The sequence below is a fragment of the Rana temporaria genome, chromosome 3 (genome assembly GCF_905171775.1).
Source record: "Rana temporaria chromosome 3, aRanTem1.1, whole genome shotgun sequence".
NCBI classification, from domain to species: Eukaryota; Metazoa; Chordata; class Amphibia; order Anura; family Ranidae; genus Rana; species Rana temporaria.
This window is the reverse complement of record NC_053491.1, coordinates 102,959,495-102,981,530: the sequence shown is the minus strand read 5'-3', so window position 1 is coordinate 102,981,530 and position 22,036 is coordinate 102,959,495. Positions and strand designations below refer to the sequence as shown.

Here is a 22,036-nt window from a genome sequence, read left to right as displayed (position 1 = left end):
CACACAGGTGGACTCTATTTACTAATTAGGTGACTTCTGAAGTCCATTGGTTCCACTAGATTTTAGTTAGGGGTATCAGAGTAAAGGGGGCTGAATACAAATAAACGCCACACTTTTCAGATATTTATTTGAAAAAAGTGCTGAAAACCATTTATCATTTTCCTTCCACTTCACAATTACCGTATTTATCGGGGTATAGCGCGCTCCCGCGTATAGCGCGCACCCCTAAAGTTGCCCCGAATCCTGTGGAAAAAAGTTGTTTTGTACTTACAGTTTTGGTGTCTTGCGCTGCGTCCATCGGCGGCCTCGTCGGGTCCGGCGTCCGTCTGCGGCTTCGGGTGTCCTCTTCGTCGGGTCCGGCGTCCTTCTGCGGCGTTCTCGCGTCCTCCCCGCTTGTTTCCCGCGCCGAGTTTGAATACTGCGCCGACATATACAGAGCGCAGTACACTCGTGTATTGTCGGCAATGCTCGGCTACTCCGCGCTGACGTTCTGTACGTCCAGGACGTCAGCGTGAGAGAAGCCGAGACTGCCCGACAATACACGAGTGTACTGCGCTCGGTATATGTCGGCGCAGTATTCAAACTCGGCGTGGGAAAGCGGGTATCGGCGTATTCCGCGCACCCACGATTTTGCCCTGATTTTCAGGGCAAAAAAGTGTGCGGTATACGCCGATAAATACAGTATGTACCACTTTGTGTTGGTCTATCGCATAAAATCCCAATAAAATACATTTATGTGTTTTGGATGTAACATGACAAAATGTGGAAAATTTTCCCTAGACATAAGCAAGCAATTAACCCCACTGCAAGGGATCATTTTAATATTTGCCTGGAGTTGGGCTTTAAAATCCAAATAATCTTTAAGTTCAAGTCAGCCAAAAACAATCCAGGTGCACCAAAACAATTTTTTTTTTCAGTTTTACAGTTAATTTTCTTTACATATTAGCCACAGCCTGAGCATAAAATCCTGCCCTCTGCCTACATGTTGCAGAAAAAATAAAAATATTTTTGTGTGAAAGCAGAAGTCTCTCTGCAGAGGTCTGAAATGGGCCCTGCTGAGTCTAAACTAGAGTTCTCCATTCAATAAAGCTCACACTTCTTGATAATTGGACAGATTTAGCCTGATTTCAACAGGGGTGGCATGTCAGACCTCTGCAGAGAAACCACTGCTTTCACAAAGAGAGCAAGGGTCATTTTCTGCAATGTGTTGGCAAATGATATGGCTGTACTAATGAAAACCAACTATAAAACTTTGCACACCTGGTGGATTTAAATGGAAGGTTCCGTTAGGCTTTTAACATATATTTGTTTCATTTCTCAACAAAAAATACTTACTTTTGTGGCATTATATACAAGTGACATTGGATATGGGCGGTTTCCAACTTCAGAAGAAAGATTTATAATCAGGCCTTTCTTCCTGAAAGACAGTAACATAGGTTCTAAATGCAGCCATCAGCACCTTACCCAAATTTGAAGCTCCATATTTACCTCTGCAACATTTGAGGGAGAATAATCCGAGACATCTAAAAAAGGAAAAAAAAAGAAGAATGACTAATATCACTTAAATAAATTATATTGTTACCTACTGAGACCTAAAACATACAGGGTGAGTGCCATTAAAGTGTTACTAAACCCACAACAGTAAATGCAGTCTGTATATGCAGGAAAGGGGTTAACTGACTACAACCCATCTCCTGATAGAACAGACACTTTAGGGGTCAGTTTGGTGCAGGCCCGGACTGGCCATAGGGCATACCGGGCATATGCCCGGTGGGCCGTGGCGGCCCGCGAATGGCCCTTGGCGGCCCTCGGGCCGATCGCGGCCCGCGAACGGCCCTCGGCGGCCCGCAAGTCACTTCTACCCAGAGGTGTACCAAGGCCCTTGGGGCGGACTGGGCTGGGTTGCAAGAATGCATTTGCCCCCTGGGCTGCTCTAATGTCCTGCAAAAAGACCACTGAGCTGGCCGAGTGCGCCACCTGCCACAAGTTGTGGATTGTCCACTGGCCACGTCACCTGGCCACATCACCTGCCACGTCACCTGGCCACATCACCTGCCACAAGTTGTGGATTGTCCACTGGCCACGTCACCTGCCACGTCAACTGGCCACGTCACCTGCCACAAGTTGTGGATTGTCCACTGGCCACGTCACCTGCCACGTCAACTGGCCACGTCACCTGCCACAAGTTGTGGATTGTCCACTGGCCACGTCACCTCACCTGCCACAAGTTGTGGATTGTCCACTGGCCACGTCACCTGCCATGTCACCTGGCCACGTTACCTGCCACAAGTTGTGGATTGTCCACTTGCCATGTCACCTGGCCACGTCACCTGCCACGTCACTTGGCCACGTCACCTGCTACAAGTTGTGGATTGTCCACTGGCCACGTCACCTGCCACGTCAACTGGCCACGTCAATTGCCACAAGTTGTGGATTGTCCACTGGCCACGTGACCTGGCCACGTCACCTGCCACATCACCTGGCCACGTCACCTACCACAAGTTGTGGATGTCCACTTGCCACGTCACCTGTTTCAAGTTGTGTATTGTCCACTTGCCATGTCATCTGCCATGTCACCTGGCCACGCCACCTGCCACAAGTTGTGGATTGTCCACTTGCCACCTCACCTGGCCACGTCACCTGCCACAAGTTGTGTATTGTCCACTTGCCATGTCACCTGCCACATCACCTGGCCACGTCACCTGCCACAAGTTGTGGAATGTCCACTGGCCACGTCAACTGGCCACGTCACCTGCCACAAGTTGTGGATTGTCCACTTGCCACGTCACCTGCCTCAAGTTCTGTATTGTCCACTTGCCACGTCATCTGCCATGTCACCTGGTCACGCCACCTGCCACAAGTTGTAGATTGTCCACTGGCCACGTCACCTGGCCATGTCACCTGCCACAAGTTGTGGATTGTCCACTTGCCATGTCACCTGGCCACGTCACCTCCCACAACACCTGGCCACTTCACCTGCCACAAGTTGTGGAATGTCCACTGGCCACGTCACCTGCCACGTCAACTGGCCACATCACCTGCCACAAGTTGTGGATTGTCCACTTGCCACGTCACCTGCCTCAAGTTGGGTATTGTCCACTTGCCACGTCATCTGCCATGTCACCTGGCCACGCCACCTGCCACAAGTTGTGGATTGTCCACTGGCCACTTCACCTGGCCACGTCACCTGCCACAAGTTGTGGATTGTCCACTGGCCACATCACCTGGCCACGTCACCTGCCACAAGTTGTGGAATGTCCACTGGCCACGTCAACTGGCCACGTCACCTGCCACAAGTTGTGGATTGTCCACTTGCCACGTCACCTTCCTCAAGTTCTGTATTGTCCACTTGCCACGTCATCTGCCATGTCACCTGGTCACGCCACCTGCCACAAGTTGTGGATTGTCCACTGGCCACGTCACCTGGCCATGTCACCTGCCACAAGTTGTGGATTGTCCACTTGCCATGTCACCTGGCCACGTCACCTGCCACGTCACCTGACCACGTCACCTGCCACAACACCTGGCCACTTCACCTGCCACAAGTTGTGGAATGTCCACTGGCCACGTCACCTGCCACGTCAACTGGCCACGTCACCTGCCACAAGTTGTGGATTGTCCACTTGCCACGTCACCTGCCTCAAGTTGTGTATTGTCCACTTGCCACGTCATCTGCCATGTCACCTGGCCACGCCACCTGCCACAAGTTGTGGATTGTCCACTGGCCACTTCACCTGGCCACGTCACCTGCCACAAGTTGTGGATTGTCCACTTGCCATGTCACCTGGCCACGTCACCTGCCACGTCACCTGCCACATCACCTGGCCACATCATCTGCCACGTCAACTGGCCACGTCACCTGCCACAAGTGGATTATCCACTTGCCAAATCACCTGGCCACGTCACCTGCCACAAGTTGTGGATTGTCCACTGGCCACGTCACCTGGCCACGTCACCTGCCACAAGTTGTGGATTGTCCACAATGCAATGCAAGCAATTACATTTTTTAATGTTTTTTTTTATGGTTTTTCATAATTTGCCATCATTTTTGAGATTTCTAATGTAAAAAAATAGGTCACCTTTAAAAACACCTATAAACGAAATCGCGGCAAAACACCGGTACCGCCTGAAACGCGAAAACTTTTGCGTCTGAACCCAAAATTTTGCTTCTGAAAAACGAGCCTAAACCCAACTGCTTTAAAACCTTTTAATCTTCCAAAAAATGCATCAAAAACGCACAATTTCTAATTAGAAGTCTGAGGGACTGGGGCTATGGAAAACCGCCACAGTGGCGGCCTGTCCATTAAGGGCACACGGGCACTGCCCCCTCCATTATGCCACCCCCATATGTAAAATGGATAGATTCATGCCTGACCGGCCACTAAGATGGGGTAAGTGTCGGTCAGACAGCGAGTGGGGGGAGGGTGTGTCACAGTGGCTGCATTTGATGGGACAAAGTGGCTGCATTTGATGGGACAAAGTGACTGCATTTGATGGGGCACAGTGGCTGCATTTGATGGGACAAAGTGGCTGCATTTGATGGGGCACAGTGGCTGCATTTGATGGGGCACAGTGGCTGCATTTGATGGGGCACAGTGGCTGCATTTGATGGGGCACAGTGGCTGCATTTGATGGGGAACAGTGGCTGCATTTGATGGGGCACAGTGGCTGCATTTGATGGGGCACAGTGGCTGCATTTGATGGGGCACAGTGGCTGCATTTGATGGGGCACAGTGGCTGCATTTGATGGGGCACAGTGGCTGCATTTGATGGGACAAAGTGGCTGCATTTGATGAGACAAAGTGACTGCATTTGATGGGGCACAGTGGCTGCATTTAATGGGACAAAGTGGCTGCATTTGATGGGGCACAGTGGCTGCATTTGATGGGGCACAGTGGCTGCATTTGATGGGGCACAGTGGCTGCATTTGATGGGGCACAGTGGCTGCATTTGATGGGGCACAGTGGCTGCATTTGATGGGGCACAGTGGCTGCATTTGATGGGGCACAGTGGCTGCATTTGATGGGACAAAGTGGCTGCATTTGATGGGACAAAGTGGCTGCATTTGATGGGACAAAGTGGCTGCATTTGATGGGGCACAGTGGCTGCATTTGATGTGACACAATGGCTGCATTTGATGTAGCACAGTGGCTGCATTTGATGGGACAAAGTGGCTTCATTTGATGGGGCACAGTGGCTGCATTTGATGTGACACAATGGCTGCATTTGATGTAGCACAGTGGCTGCATTTGATGGGGCACAGTGGCTGCATTTAATGGGACAAATTGGCTGCATTTGATGGGGCACAGTGGCTGCATTTGATGGGACAAAGTGGCTGCATTTGATGGGACACAGTGGCTGCATTTGATGGGGCACAGTGGCTGCATTTGATGGGGCACAGTGGCTGCATTTGATGGGGCACAGTGGCTGCATTTGATGGGGCACAGTGGCTGCATTTGATGGGGCACAGTGACTGCATTTGATGTGACACAGTGGCTGCATTTGATGTAGCACAGTGGCTGCATTTGATGGGCACAGTGGCTGCATATAATGGGGCAAAGTGGCTGCATTTGATGGGGCACAGTGGCTGCATATAATGGGGCACAGTGGCTGCATTTGATGTTTTTTTTCAGTTTGATTGCTTCCCCCCAAAAAAATGTTGAGTACCAGTGTGAGCCAAAAGGCTTGCACTCACAGATACTCCACTGAAAAGTTATCAATTCTCATGTCACTTTTCAGAGGCATTTGACAGACAGTAAGGAGGTGATACCTAATTTCCTCCCTGCCTGTTTTAACCTCAGCCAGTCCCTCCAGATATTTCACTTTGTACTCCACCTTATTTTCATTACTCTTTATAGGTATTAGATGTTCTCTCACCTTATTCTTTGCACATCTAATACATAATGAGAGTTCTGGAAATAAGGTGGAGTTCAAAGTGAATTTCTAAACCTAAGTTGAGAACCCCTTTCAGAAGATTTGAGGATATTATTAAACTCAGAGACTGGTGGACTTAGGCTATCATAAATAGATTGAAAATCTGCCAGTTCAGCAGAAATTTCAAACTATCAATGTGCAGACTGGTTATACAGACTCCGATCTATCAACTGACTTCAGTACAACAATGGGAAATGCAACACTCCAGCAATGTGGATTTCTCTCTCTGTGCCACAAATGTGGGGCAGTCTCTCTCTCTGTGCGGGCATTCCATCATTAACCCCCGCCGCGTGCCCCCCCCCCAGGCTGCTCAGTCTAAAATGCCCGGGCCTATTTTTTGTCCCAGTCCGGGCCTGGTTTGGTGTGTATTACTAGAGAGGTTTTTTTCTTGGGAGAGTGCACACACACAACCCCAGTGAACCATGCTACTGCCATCTCTTCACAAAAGTTTGACTTTGTAATAATTTTAAGGCTGGATTCACACTTGTGCAGTGCAAATTTCAACTCTCTTATCTCTGCAGAGAGATAAGAGAACTGTTCAGCAGATCATCTCCATTTTAGCTGCGAATCTGGAAACCTGGGAGAGGGGAGGGGCAGGGGGGAAGTGTATTGAGGTGAATAAGAGAAATCCTGAAGAGAAATTAACACATCTGCGAATTAGATGCGTGACTATAGAAGATAATGGGCCTGAATTCGCACCTGAGCCGCACCGCAATACCTAGAAAATGCACACGTTTTTTCGGCAATGCGCAGTGCAAATGCATTGCACATATGTGAACCAGCCTCATTGAAATCAATGTATTTTATAATGTTATGCGAATTGGATGCGGTTTAAGTCGCAACCAATTCGCATAGGTGTGAACCCGGCCTTAAGCTCTACTTTGATGTCTCGTACACATGGCTGGTTTTCCCGACGGGAAAACTGTGAGGAGAGCTTTTGGCTGGGAATCCCAGCCCTGTGTATGCTCCTCACAGAGAACCAGCTCTCTTTTTTCCCCGCCAGGTAAACCGGCAAACTTTTGCCCGGCGGTTTTTGCCAGTTTTCCTATGGGAAAAAATGTGATGGAGCATACACACGGCTGGGATTCCTGACCAAAGCTCTATCGCAGTTTTCCTGTCGGGAAAACTGACCGTGTGTAGGGGAAAAGACTGACCGAGCAGGTTCTCAGCTTTCCCCTTGGAATTTCCGACGGGAACTTTTCTCGTTGGAAATCCTGCACGTGTGAACGGGGCATCAAACTAGGTTCACACTATGCCAGATATCACATGTTATTTGCACCGTATTTCGATGCACATCACATGCAATGTCCGTGCGATGCAAATTTAGCCATACAGTTTGTATGGCTGAAATTGCATCGCATTCGCTCCAAAATGGTGCAGGATCCTTGGTCCGCACTGGCATCGGATCGCATGGGTGTTCAGACCAATGTGATCCGATTCCTGTCCGATTTCACAGTTTTCACTGCAAACTGATTTTGGGGTGTCATTAACTTTATATTGACACCCACAGCAGTTCACAGATGTCAGTATGCACTGCCTGCAATTGAGATGCGATGTGGCACAGTGGTGCGATTTGGCATGCAATTTGAGATGTGAAATCGCATGCCAAATCGGCGGCAATTGCACCGTCCTAATCGGTGCGACGCAGCAAGTATACAGTGGGATAGCTGTGGAAGAGCTGAAGACAACCAGTGACGATTGGATCTGGAAGTCTAGCGAGAGACTGGGAACTCAGTGAAGACCTACAGTGGGATACTATGAGATAACAGAAGAACTATTCTGTGTTACCAAGAGTTATATGTAAATACCTTTAGTGATTGTTACAAGTTCAGTTGCCATAAGAGACAGCGGCCCTTCCTATACAGATGAGGCATCCGGCTGAAGGCCTTTCCCAGTATGGCTGTCTCGGAGTCTGTCAATCATCATTGCATCTACTCAAGGGTGTCCTGTCCTTATCCCGCCATCCCACTGTTCTTGTCAAGACACAATAAATCTATTGCTCGCATTCAAAAAGTGACTGGCGCCCATCATTTCATCTTGCATTAAACCCACTATGCCTGTTAATCCACTCTACGAGGAAGGATGTCAGCTCTCCCTAACTCTTGAGGACACTATTAGGCTTCTAAATGCCCAGACCCAACTACATTGACAATAATAATAAATTACCTTTATGCAGGTAAAAAAATTTTTTTTTTTTTACTAGGATCCTGGAAAGCATTGTACCAGAGATCAGTAGATGGTGGGTGCCATGCAGGATTCCTGCAGACTTGTCAGTGTGTATATTTATTTATTAAAATGCTTAACCTACGCAGTCCTACCTGAAGGCCTCGATGTGCAAAATATAAAAGATATTGACATTATAAGACCTTAGAAAAACCAACATTCCAGAATGACAACACACAGAGTAATAACCCTGGGGTCTGTCTGACACCCCCCATTAAAATTGCCTGACTCCAAAAGCTTGTACAAAAAGTACGGTTTTCAATTCCTTTCCAAACTTCAAAAAGTCATTCTCAAGTCCCAGTTTCAGAGGCAAGGAGTTCCAAAATTCAGCTCCTAGTACTTCACTCGTTCTCCCTCCGCATTTTTTCTTTTTGAAATCTGGAACCTTCAATTTGACCAGATACGCCGATCTCAAGGATCGGGTGGGCGCATACTTGATGAACTTTTTCCTTCAGGAACTCTGGGCCACATCCATGCAATGCCTTATGGACAAGACATCCAGTTTTGAACATAACCCGCTCTTTCACGGGCAGCCAATGTAGGGCTCTAAAAGATGGAGTTATGTGGTCACGACGACCAACACCAATCAGTAACCTCACTGCGGCATTCTGAATCAACTGGAGCTTGGCGATGGTACAAGCAGGCAAACCCAGGTACAGAGCATTGCAGTCGTCCAATCGACTGCTGATAATGGCATTGACCTGTGTATCTGTGTGCCTGTATCTCATACAGGTAGGCTGACAGGAAGAAATAACACTGACAGGAAGAAACCAGAGCACTCAACAGCACCATGATAGTTCATTGAGAACTACAAGCTGACAGCCGCAAAGCAATACTTGTAGTTTTCCAATTTACAGAACATTCTGAAAGGATGACGTGGCCGGGTGGGCAGAACCCTACATGGCCGCATTTTCTCTAGATTGTGGCTCACTGTCAAAACAGGGACGGGGCAGCAGTGGCTGGTGCAATTATAACATATTACATGCTACACCCTGAATATGAAAGTAACATGTTATAAAAGGTGAACTTATCCTTTCAATTACAGAAACAGGAAAATAATGCCAATACTAATCACATTGCAAATTCAATTACTTTTATTTTAGTAAGATGTCCTGATCTGCAATCACTGATATATGGATGGATTTGTCAGAAATATTGGGGTTAAAAGAATATATATAGGCCTTTATATTATATATTTCTTTCATACTATGTTTTGAGCACACCTAAAGCCATCTTGTATAAAGGATTATTTTTTTTAAGCGGTTAAACTAAGTTCACTGCCTTTAAAGAAGAGGATTTTCTGTCTTACAATGAGAATGTGTAAATCTGGTCTGTACCACCTTCCCAGGTTATAAATTAAAAGGTTTAGACACTAAGGGCCCTTTCACACATGCGGACAGTATGTCCGTATTTCATCCATACGGACATGGTCCCGCCCCCTAGACCAGCTTGTGTGATAGTAGATTGAATCAGTCTTCTGCTTATCACATGACCTGGTCTTAGTTGTTCATAGAGACCTGTTAAATACATATATAGATTGTTGTGATAAAAGTTGCAAACATGGTGTCCTATTAGTGAGAGTATTCAAGAATAACTATTAGGCTCAGAGTTAAATTCCAATGATTTAAATTTTAAGGAATTTAACAACCAGCAACTAATTGTGTGGGGGAAGATTTTCACAACCCATATATTTCCAGGGGATGCCAGAATGTCTGGAGGAAACTGACACATGATTGTCAACCATCAAAAGATTAATGGTGTTTTACTAAGCCGAGGGTACACAACACTGCCCCTAGAGGGGGGAAAATAGTAATTATTCAAGATGGCTGCATACTTGGTTGTCATGGTAACATATAAAGCACATTGTCACATTACATCATCAATTACATAGTAATGAGACACACACACACACTTTTTAGGTGGGATAAAAGTAGCTACAGATCACAGAGAAAGAGATCTCTGGGGCTCACTATGTCTCTCTATCTCTCTGGAGGCTGAAAGAGGAAGATCTCAGAAGGAATTTGGATGGAGACTGGGACATCTTGAAACGCAGAGGTGTAGGAGGTTGAAAGAAGTCATTTTGGGACTTTGCTTCTCAAAATAACAGAATTCCTAAAGTCCTGGTAAAGTATTCATCTTTTCATGTATACCTTTTTGGTAATTGAATTGTTTTTGCATATACATTACTAAAACCATTTAAATATATGGCAAAGCAAATTGGAGTTGTATTCTTTTTAACTGCAGTATGAAATAATTATATTCCGAATATTAAGAGACATCCACACTTTTGTTTGTCTTTAAAAAGCTAAAGCTAAAGTTTGTACAATGGTTTTATTATGATATATGTTTAGAAATTGATTCATCCTAAATTTAACAGAAGTCTTGATCAAATTATAAACCTGTGCGCAATATAACATTAGTCCAGGGGTGTCCAAACTTTTTTCAAAGAGGGCCAGATTTCATGAAGTGAAAATGGGTGAGGGCCGACCATTTTGCCTAACTTTTTTTGAACCATTAAAATTAAATGCAAATTAAATATTTTATGCAAAGTTTATTGCAAACGGCATACTATTCATTTCATAATATTGATGACAATATATGATGATATATAATATATCTTCTCTTCTCTGCTCGGGGTAACGATGAGCTCAGGCGTTTTATGTTTAAAAAAAATATATACAAATCTCTATCTCTCTATCTCTATCTATCTATCTATCTATCTATCTATCTATCTATCTATCTATCTATCTATCTATCTATCTATCTATCTATCTATCTCTCGCTCTCTATCTATCTCTCTATCTACCTCTTTATCTCTCTCAAAAGGAAAGGAACTGCGTTCCGGTTTGATGTGGCCCCCCAAGTATATCCATCTGTGGCCCCCAAAGTTCGAGCGTGTTATGTTTTTTTTGCTGTTAATATATCTATCTTCTTTAGCCTGACAAATCCCAGAGTGCCACGCTCATTCTTAGGATAAGCCAGGGTGGGTTTCACAAGTCTATGTGCCCGAGTCCGCAATCACAGGCACTGATGCAGAGATCGGGAATAGTCACAGTGCCTGTGATTGGCTCTTTGCGCTGTCAGCTTTATAGCGGATCTGGCAAATCGACTTCTGACCACTCCCAGCCACACCCCCCGACTCATACTAACAATGAGCGCGGTGCTCGCAATTCGTCAGGCTAAAGAAGGTATATATTAAAAAACATAACACACTCAAGCTTTGGGGGCCACAGGTGGATATACTTGGCGGGCCACAAATGTATATAAGCAAATTCCAGGTGGGGGCCACATCAAACCGGAATGCGGGCCACAAATGGCCCGCGGGCCGGACTTTGAACATGTCTGCATTAGTCTGTGCACGTTTAAATTTAAGTTAGAAGATCTGTTTGTTTTGAGAAGAAAACACCGTGCTTAAAGCGGGGGTTCACCCTAAAACTACTTTCTAGTATTACAATTTCCCGACACATTACAATACAATTATGCCTATTTTTTTATTTTTTATGCTGTACATACCTCGGTACAGCTAGTTCACCCGCGGCTTCCGGGTTGCGAATCCCGCGGGAGTGGGCGTTCCTAACTTGCTGGTGATTTTATGCTGTACATACCTCGGTACAGCTAGTTCACCTGCGGCTTCCGGGTGATGACCAAAAACGAGCTCCCCCCATCGTGTAAGCTGCGTTACGATTGCCGAAAGAAGCCGAACGGCAAGTCGGCGCTATACTGCGCCTGCGCACCGCCGTTCGGCTCCTTTCGGCAATTGTGACGCAGCTTACGCGACGGGGGGAGCTCGTTTTTGGTCATCAGCCGGAAGCTGCGGGTGAACTAGCTGTACCGAGGTATGTACAGCATAATTGTATTGTAATGTGTCGGGACATTGTAATACTAGAAAGTAGTTTTAGGGTGAACCCCCGCTTTAAGTAAATCAATTGTTTCACAAGTCCGTGAAACCACGGAAAGATATTCATTAAGTTACCAAGTCTAAAATGTACAAGTATCATTCAAGTATTGAAATGTGGTAATTTGTAATAGAGCTTGTGTAGAAATGTGAATTATCTAAATTATCATTTATCTTTGATACATCCATTTATTTGTATTATCACGAAATATACCTGATATTAATTTTCACTGTATTTTTAGTTAATAAATATATATTTTTGAGCATATCATTTGTGTCACTTGTCTTCAAAATAGCACGGATAAACAAACTTGAATTTCTTGTTGATATTTATGGAAAAGGGTAAATCTCCCCAAAACTAAGATTTGCATAATTTCATAAATATAATACTGTTTTATTGTTTCAGCATAAACATTTTTGACAGGTTTAACAGCAAACATATACGTACCCATAATACTGACATAATATTGCAGTTGATTGCTTTGTCCAACATCTAATAAATACACAGAAATGAAGATTATCCACAATGCCTTCATTATGTCTTACACATAAAACATTCTGCTTTAGCTGAGGATATAGTAAAGAATAACAGAGAACTGTCACCCAGGAGGATCCCCTTTTCTACACACAAATCAATGATAGATTTAGAAACTTATTTTATGTGAAAGTACATACCTGATCTATATCAGGGATATCCATAAATCTGCATGGGTTCCTTGATATGTTCATACCTACATTGTTTACTGAAAAAGAAAGATGTAATTCCATGAGCAATGTACCAACCAATAAACAAGCATTCTTTCTTCACACAATGTACATCTCTTACTGTATAGACAATTACAATTGTTCCATGGAGACTGTACTGCATGCACTAAAGATAAGCAAAACAGCCCTAATGGCACACTTCTGGTGGGTAGTTGCCTTTAAGAACCAACTGTGCCCCTGAGCCTAGGTTCACACTGGGCTGCGGGAGTGAAGCCGTGTGAGTTCAGCTGAACTTGCACGATTTTACTCTCGCTTGCCAGTCCAAATTTCGGACTATAAATTGCGATTATAGAGACATCTGTGCAGGTTTCTGCACAGATGTCAATGTAAATCGCAGGCCGAAATCGCAAAAAAGTAGTACAGAAACTACGTCGCACCGATTAGGACGGTGCCATTGCTAGCAATTTGCGGCAAATACCGCCGTTTTGACATGCGATTTGACATGCCAAATCGCATGTCAAAACGCACCAGTGTGAACCAGGGCTTATTGAGGCAAGCATTTGCACCAGCATTGGTAACATTACCAACATGTGTGGCAAATTTAGGTAGGTCTTTCTAGCGCCCCTTTAAGATTCTTTCGCTATGGCAGTGATAAATTCTCAAAGTGTCATTAGACCCACATCATTAACCCCTTTGCGTCTAAGGGTAAATCTTAATGCCTAAGCACAATTTTGCAACTTTGACATGTGTTAGTAAAACCCTACATATCTTCACAGCTACTTTGTACATCCAGATGGATCATACTGCGTTTTATTTTATTATCAAAATAGTAAAAAAAAAAAAAAACATTCCTCCATTCACATCAATCAATCAGTGGTATGCCCACCATTAGAATACCGCCCTGCATCCACCCACTTCTAATGATGTGCATACATGCACTGTTCTTTTTTTTTTTTTTGTTCAGCCCATCAAACGTTGTGGATGAAGAAATCTCTACCAAGAAAAGTAAATAAAAATATATGCCGAAGCATAGGCGCAATCTGCCCTAATGTCCACCCCTGCCTCTATGCTTCTGCATACATACTCTTTTTTAACTGTGGTGGTGAAATGAAATGCTACAGCGCTGGAGTTACTGATTTACGCATCAGGAGAGAAAACCCTTTTGCTGTCAAAATAAATAAATCAGTGCTGCAGCTGAATGGTGTACCTGTAAAAGCAAACAATGGTAACAATAACTCACAGTATCAATAAAACCCAATAGAACAACTTTTTTTATTGCAATCTGTGCCAAAAAAAAAAGAGCAAAAATATATATAACAAATCCGCCTTGCTTTCAAACAATTTCTCCCCAGCAAGCGTGCCAGATATAGGGTCAAGATGGGGTCAAGCTCTGTGACAGGGCCACAGGCTATACATATATTTTTATGGTTTACGAAGGAAAAGATAGCAGCATGGAGCCCCGTAACTGCCCAGACTACATAAGGAGCAGCGGTAAGATTGTTTTGGACTTGGTGTCACCCTTGTTCTGAAAAGGGTACCACTTTTACGTGGACAATTATTACACAAGCGTGCCACATTTTAGTCAACTTTTTGATTCTGGAATTGGCGATCGCTGGAAGAACAGCTCCCATTCAACCCCACCTCCTGGTGGTGCTCGCCCCCCACTTTGAGGCAGCCCACACTCGCCAGCCCTCATTTTGAGAGTGGAAATTTTTGAGGGCTACACTATACCATTGGGGACTTTAGTATAGATCTGATCTGATCAAAGATATTGATCAGTTCAAACACTATTCTAGCAAGGGAGGTGTATGATGTGTGCACTAGGCCACTTTCACACTGAGGCACTTTACAGGCGTTTTAGCGCTTAAAATAGCACTTACTCTCCTGTGACTCTAGTGTGAAAGCCTGGGGTGGTGCGCTTGCAGGACAGGAAAAAAATTCCCGCAAGCAGCATCTTTGGGGCGGTTTAGGAGCGGTAAATACATTGCTCCCAAAATGCCCCTGCCATTGAAATCAATGGCCAGCGCTGTTGAAGCAGTATAACTGCGGCGATTGGTCGGCAACTGGTTAAAGAGGTGGAGATCTATCTGAACAACATGGGAGAAGTCAAATCACAGAGGCACAGTGTCGTCTCCTCACACCTGATTTAAACCTCTACAGGACAAAAATGTACTATTGTGCCGCAATTGCATGCATTGTATGACAATCATGGGTTTAAATCAGGTGGTGCATGTTGCCTCCTCACCACCTGTCAAACAAACTCGGATCGCTTTTTAGAGGAGCAGCAGTGCCTGCTGCACTTGTGAATGAGTCCTTAGTTGCATTCGGCAGCGGCACCCTTAGGGCTCATTCACATGTAAAGTTGGGGGTGGTAAAACTCTGCGGTTGAGTGACAGTGTTACTGCCCCCAATCCCTACCCCCCCCCCCCCCAACGGTGCATCAGCTTTCCAGGGTTAACTGCGCTTTGCCATAGACTTCTATTATATCCTGCAGATGTGGTGCACTTTCTGAAAGGGCACCAAAAATCCTGCATTCATAAAGTGCACCAAACCCGCGGGATATAATTGCAGTCTATAGCTAAGGGCAGCAATCCTGCAGGAAAGCAGCATCTACACTGCACTGCATCCGCGATGTGAGTAAGCAGCCTTATACTATTATGCCCAGTGTATTGCTTCACACTGACCTGAAGATCTCTCTTTCTTGCTGCTGGCACCTCTCTGGAGACTGCTACATGAGATAAGAGGTGGAATGCAGTTGTTATCACTCTGTATGGGACAGGAGCCAGCAATAGAGAGGAGGCATTGGCTTACAAGGAGGTCCCTCTGCATTGCAGTCTGTTTGATGCTCTGGGATGGTGGGTCAGCAAGCCCAGACCGTGATCTACAAGTCACCTGTCCACGATCTACAGGTTGCTGACCCCTACTTGCGGCACAGACTCAGAAGGAACGGCCCGGGTTCCCGTTCCTTCAGAGTGCATGCAACCAAGATGTCACTGGATGCATGTGCAGTAAATATCTCCTAAACGGTGCAGGTTTAGGAGATATTGACAGTACCCATCGGTAAGTCTTATTATACGCTCAAAATAGCTGATGTCGCCCTTCCTTCTAAATTACAGCCCTGCTCTGCGCTTAAGATGCAAACTGAGGTAATATTGGGCACAGGTATTCAGATAGACAAATAAGATAAAAGCTGCTGCTTAAAACTGGAAAACAATGTAAAATGTACAGTAGATATAAAACTTCTAAAACCATAAAGGCCCAAAGTTCAAATAAAACACTGTAGCAGCGCTATTCCCAGACCAGCGTCTGAAACACTTCTATATGTCCATAATATATAGGAAATCAGATGATAGTGCTGATAGATAGGCAGAGAAAATCTTCAATAATTGCTTCCTTCACCAGAGGGGGCGTTCACCACGTGAGGGGATAAACCCCTTAAGGGGATGCACTCACCACAAGTAAGTAAAAGTAAAGCCTTGAACATATGTCTCTCTGTATCTCCTGGATGTTGCACTCTCCACCAGCCAATGTGTTTATGTTCAATCAAATCGCCATCACATGAAAACAGAGGGAACTCAAATAGTGTGATATTGTTTTAAATGAATGTAAGTTTTATTGAGCCCCAAACACATCCCTTAATACATTCAGCGTACCATAAATATAAAAATGACAAGCATAGATAACAAATAGATGCCAGTACTGTGCCTGTGAGTCTTTCTGGCCGGACAGCGCAGTGTGCTAAGAGCAGACTTTTTCTCCTGTTCCTGGTTCCAAAAAAGGCTGTACACAGTGTTAGGTCATTGGATTAGCGTCACGCCCTGACGTTTCGTCCTAATTGACTTCTTCTGAGGGCGTGACTAATATCTACTGTACATTTTACATTGTTTTCCAGTTTTAAGCAGCAGCTTTTATCTTATTTGTCTATCTGAATACCTGTGCCCAATATTACCTCAGTTTGCATCTTAAGCGCAGAGCAGGGCTGTAATTTAGAAGGAAGGGCGACATCAGCTATTTTGAGCGTATATTTGTTTTTATTCTCAGCAGCTATGGATGCTTTGAGGTTCTTGAGCAACAGGAATTTAGATATGAATACACTATTTATCGATGATGAACCTACCACCGCTCAAGTAAATTATAACAATATTTTATCAGGACTGGGCAATATTTTAGAGAAACAAGTAAGAACTTGGTGGGACATTTGTACCCTAGAACAATATATTAAAAATAAAATTATCATTAGAAGTTTGAGGTGGGATGTTATACCGCAAGACGGTTTGGACGATCAAGGATCTATTCAAGAGTGGTATGATTTTTTCATAGGGGTGGGGTTCAAACTACAAGAGCTCATTCTCCAGAGAAAAAAACGCAAAATGACACGTCTTGAATCTAAGATCAACGAATTACAACAGCAATTAGATCCAATAAAGGAAAGCCAACAGATCACTGAATTTAATAGTAGAATGAATAAACGGCTTGAAAAGTCGATAAGGACACACAAAAAAAGAAAATAAAAAAGTATCATAGAGATATGGGGGATTTTAAAGCAAACACTATTTTTGCATGGCAACAAAATCTACCAGACACAGTAAATATGGTAGAAAAAGCACGACCACAGCAGAATGAATTAATACAAATTGCACCGCCTCAACCCCAGATTAGAGAACCGGCTAATACATACGCAGTCGGAGATGCAAGCTATGGCACACCAATACGATTCTCTACACCAGTTAAGAGGGGCCGTGGAAAAACAAGAGGCCCAAACCCTAGAGGGAATCAGGGCCAAGTGCAACAAAATGGACCTTACCAGGTTCCAACATACAATAAATTCCAACCATTACAGACATACCAACAAAATTATTATGAAAATGCTCCCCCACAGCGTCCTTTTTTAGGAAGAGGAGGAGGAGGAGCACCGAGGAGAGGGAGAGGCTATCCACCTCGCAGGGGGAAACCCCAGTATTACCCTGCACCCCAATTCAGAGATCAGAACCCACGAGAACTACCACCATTGAACCAATGGGAGAGAGAACAGGTGCCCCAGCCAAGGCACGAAGTACTAGAGGATGTAGAGCCGGAAGGAAGACTCAACAAAAGAAGAAGAAATCAGGAATAGGGGGGATCTTTAATTTAAGCCCGGTAGAGTTGACACATAAAGAAATCAATATTCTTAATCTAGGCTTAAAATGTGGAATGAAAAGGCCTGTAAATAAATTTGACGTTTTCATAGACGTGCATAAATATATTCGCAAGTTGAATATAAAAAAATATTTTGCGGGGAACAGCATGTGTACAAATGATAAACCAACGCCAACAAATGGTATACAGAACAGTGGTTTAAAAAACAAATCTCTCTTTAATCCGCTGAACAACCCGAATCACCAAATAGAGGTTTTTAAAAGTCTAGTACTGCGCGACTTAGATGAACTGAAGCCTGCAAAAAATGTGAATTTTAAACATATAAAAGAAGGGATTGATAAACTCGAAGAGAGGAATGATATTATTATCAGACCGGCGGACAAAGGGGGAGGTGTGGTAATTCTCACCAAAGAATTTTACCACAACCAGATCACAGAAATGCTAGCAGAAAAAGACACATATGCAACATTGAAACAGGATCCAACAACGGCGTATACAGGACAACTAGAAACAGTGATCAACATTGGCTCTAGATCAGGAGTACTAACTCCAAAAGAACGTAAATACCTGATACCTGCGAGTAGCAAAGTCCCAACGATATACACTTTGCCAAAAATCCATAAGGACCCCATGAATCCCCCAGCTAGGCCAATAGTGAATAGCATTGATTCAATTTCGTCACGATTAGGACAATATTTAGATACCTTCTTACAGAAAAGCGTTAAAACCACTAAGTCATACCTTAAAGACACCAAAGATCTTTTAATTTGTCTCCAAGATCTAGTCTTCACTACTGACCAACCTATCATACTAGTAACAGCAGATGTGGCGTCCCTCTATTCAGTAATACAGCATGACGATGCGATTTTAGCACTAAATTGGGCATTAAGTGGTAGAGAAGATCTGCCACATAATCAGAAGGTATTCTTAGGACATGCATTGAACTTTTGCTTATCACATAATTACTTCTGGTATGATAGTAAATTTTATTCACAGAAAAGAGGCGTTGCGATGGGAGCTAGATTTGCTCCCAGCATCGCCAACCTTTTTATGGCCGAGTGGGAGGATAAGGTGATTTTTAACAATCAAAGATCAGAGCTTCTATTTTATAAACGTTTTATCGATGACATATTTTTTATTTGGACTGGCCCCCAAAGTTCTCTGGAAGAATTTTTAAGTGTTTTAAATAACAATGAAAATAATATTAAATTATCATCGGAATTTAGTGAAACAGAAATAAATTTTTTGGACGTCACAATATATCGCCAGAATACAAACTACAAACGAAAGTCTACTTCAAGCCAACCGATAGGAATAGTTATTTGCCCATTTCCAGCGGTCATCATCCTTCATGGATTCGAAATATTCCCAAAGGACAAATTATGCGAGTAAGAAGGAATTGCTCTGAAGATTCCAATTTTCTGATACAATCAAAGACTTTGACAGATAGGTTTGAAGCCAGAGGATATAAACCGATAGTGATGGAAAAATTGGTTGAAGATATATTGGCTATACCAAGGGATAAGTGTTTACAACCAAAACCCATTTCTGAAACTAGTATTACAAATAGTAAAGAATGGGGGTTTATATCACAGTATCATATGCAATATAAAGAAGTAGAGGCGATATTTAATAAACATTGGCATGTCTTAAAGTTGGATAAGAAAATAGGGAATGCTCTTCCCCAAAACCCTCAATTCATCTACCGGAAATCAACCAATCATGGAGACCGGATAGTTAAAAAGGTTCTGGATCCCCCTGCTAAACCAAAGTCCTTTTGGGACCAGAATGGCTTCTTTGCCTGCAAAAGATGTAAAGCATGTCAGTCCATATCAAGACCATTAAGGGGAATAGATAGATTCCTGTCTCCATCTAATAACCAGGAATTTAAAATAGAACAATTTATGACCTGCAATACAGACTATGTGGTGTATGCTTTAAAATGCCCATGCGACCTCCTTTACATTGGTCGCACCAAAAGAAAGCTGAAAGTACGTATTTTAGAACACATTAACAATATTCGGTCAGGCTATAAGGACCATAATGTGTCATGGCACTTAAAGCTTAAACACAAGCAAGATCCCTCTGGGCTTCAATTTTGGGGTGTGGAGCACCTCGAAAAAAATTGGAGAGGCTCACATAGGGTACGTGTGATGGCGATTTGATTGAACATAAACACATTGGCTGGTGGAGAGTGCAACATCCAGGAGATACAGAGAGACATATGTTCAAGGCTTTACTTTTACTTACTTGTGGTGAGTGCATCCCCTTAAGGGGTTTATCCCCTCACGTGGTGAACGCCCCCTCTGGTGAAGGAAGCAATTATTGAAGATTTTCTCTGCCTATCTATCAGCACTATCATCTGATTTCCTATATATTATGGACATATAGAAGTGTTTCAGACGCTGGTCTGGGAATAGCGCTGCTACAGTGTTTTATTTGAACTTTGGGCCTTTATGGTTTTAGAAGTTTTATATCTACTGTACATTTTACATTGTTTTCCAGTTTTAAGCAGCAGCTTTTATCTTATTTGTCTATCTGAATACCTGTGCCCAATATTACCTCAGTTTGCATCTTAAGCGCAGAGCAGGGCTGTAATTTAGAAGGAAGGGCGACATCAGCTATTTTGAGCGTATATTTGTTTTTATTCTCAGCAGCTATGGATGCTTTGAGGTTCTTGAGCAACAGGAATTTAGATATGAATACACTATTTATCGATGATGAACCTACCACCGCTCAAGTAAATTATAACAATATTTTATCAGGACTGGGCAATATTTTAGAGAAACAAGTAAGAACTTGGTGGGACATTTGTACCCTAGAACAATATATTAAAAATAAAATTATCATTAGAAGTTTGAGGTGGGATGTTATACCGCAAGACGGTTTGGACGATCAAGGATCTATTCAAGAGTGGTATGATTTTTTCATAGGGGTGGGGTTCAAACTACAAGAGCTCATTCTCCAGAGAAAAAAACGCAAAATGACACGTCTTGAATCTAAGATCAACGAATTACAACAGCAATTAGATCCAATAAAGGAAAGCCAACAGATCACTGAATTTAATAGTAGAATGAATAAACGGCTTGAAAAAGTCGATAAGGACACACAAAAAAAGAAAATAAAAAAGTATCATAGAGATATGGGGGATTTTAAAGCAAACACTATTTTTGCATGGCAACAAAATCTACCAGACACAGTAAATATGGTAGAAAAAGCACGACCACAGCAGAATGAATTAATACAAATTGCACCGCCTCAACCCCAGATTAGAGAACCGGCTAATACATACGCAGTCGGAGATGCAAGCTATGGCACACCAATACGATTCTCTACACCAGTTAAGAGGGGCCGTGGAAAAACAAGAGGCCCAAACCCTAGAGGGAATCAGGGCCAAGTGCAACAAAATGGACCTTACCAGGTTCCAACATACAATAAATTCCAACCATTACAGACATACCAACAAAATTATTATGAAAATGCTCCCCCACAGCGTCCTTTTTTTAGGAAGAGGAGGAGGAGGAGCACCGAGGAGAGGGAGAGGCTATCCACCTCGCAGGGGGAAACCCCAGTATTACCCTGCACCCCAATTCAGAGATCAGAACCCACGAGAACTACCACCATTGAACCAATGGGAGAGAGAACAGGTGCCCCAGCCAAGGCACGAAGTACTAGAGGATGTAGAGCCGGAAGGAAGACTCAACAAAAGAAGAAGAAATCAGGAATAGGGGGGATCTTTAATTTAAGCCGGTAGAGTTGACACATAAAGAAATCAATATTCTTAATCTAGGCTTAAAATGTGGAATGAAAAGGCCTGTAAATAAATTTGACGTTTTCATAGACGTGCATAAATATATTCGCAAGTTGAATATAAAAAAATATTTTGCGGGGAACAGCATGTGTACAAATGATAAACCAACGCCAACAAATGGTATACAGAACAGTGGTTTAAAAAACAAATCTCTCTTTAATCCGCTGAACAACCCGAATCACCAAATAGAGGTTTTTAAAAGTCTAGTACTGCGCGACTTAGATGAACTGAAGCCTGCAAAAAATGTGAATTTTAAACATATAAAAGAAGGGATTGATAAACTCGAAGAGAGGAATGATATTATTATCAGACCGGCGGACAAAGGGGGAGGT

The 22,036-nt window shown here is 43.5% G+C and overlaps 1 protein-coding gene across 1 annotated transcript in view; it reads right to left on the bottom strand.

Annotated features, from left to right (window-relative positions):
• LOC120931564 (very-long-chain 3-oxoacyl-CoA reductase-like) overlaps positions 1-22,036 on the bottom strand; it is a 54,658-nt gene that overhangs the window by 10,420 nt on the left and 22,202 nt on the right. Inside the window, exons 5-8 of the mRNA XM_040343133.1 lie at positions 12,728-12,795; positions 12,501-12,545; positions 1,489-1,523; positions 1,336-1,417 (exon numbers count right to left, since the gene is read on the bottom strand). Of these exons, the coding sequence (XP_040199067.1) occupies positions 1,336-1,417; positions 1,489-1,523; positions 12,501-12,545; positions 12,728-12,795 (230 nt within the window). The remainder of the gene's footprint in view (positions 1-1,335; positions 1,418-1,488; positions 1,524-12,500; positions 12,546-12,727; positions 12,796-22,036) is intronic.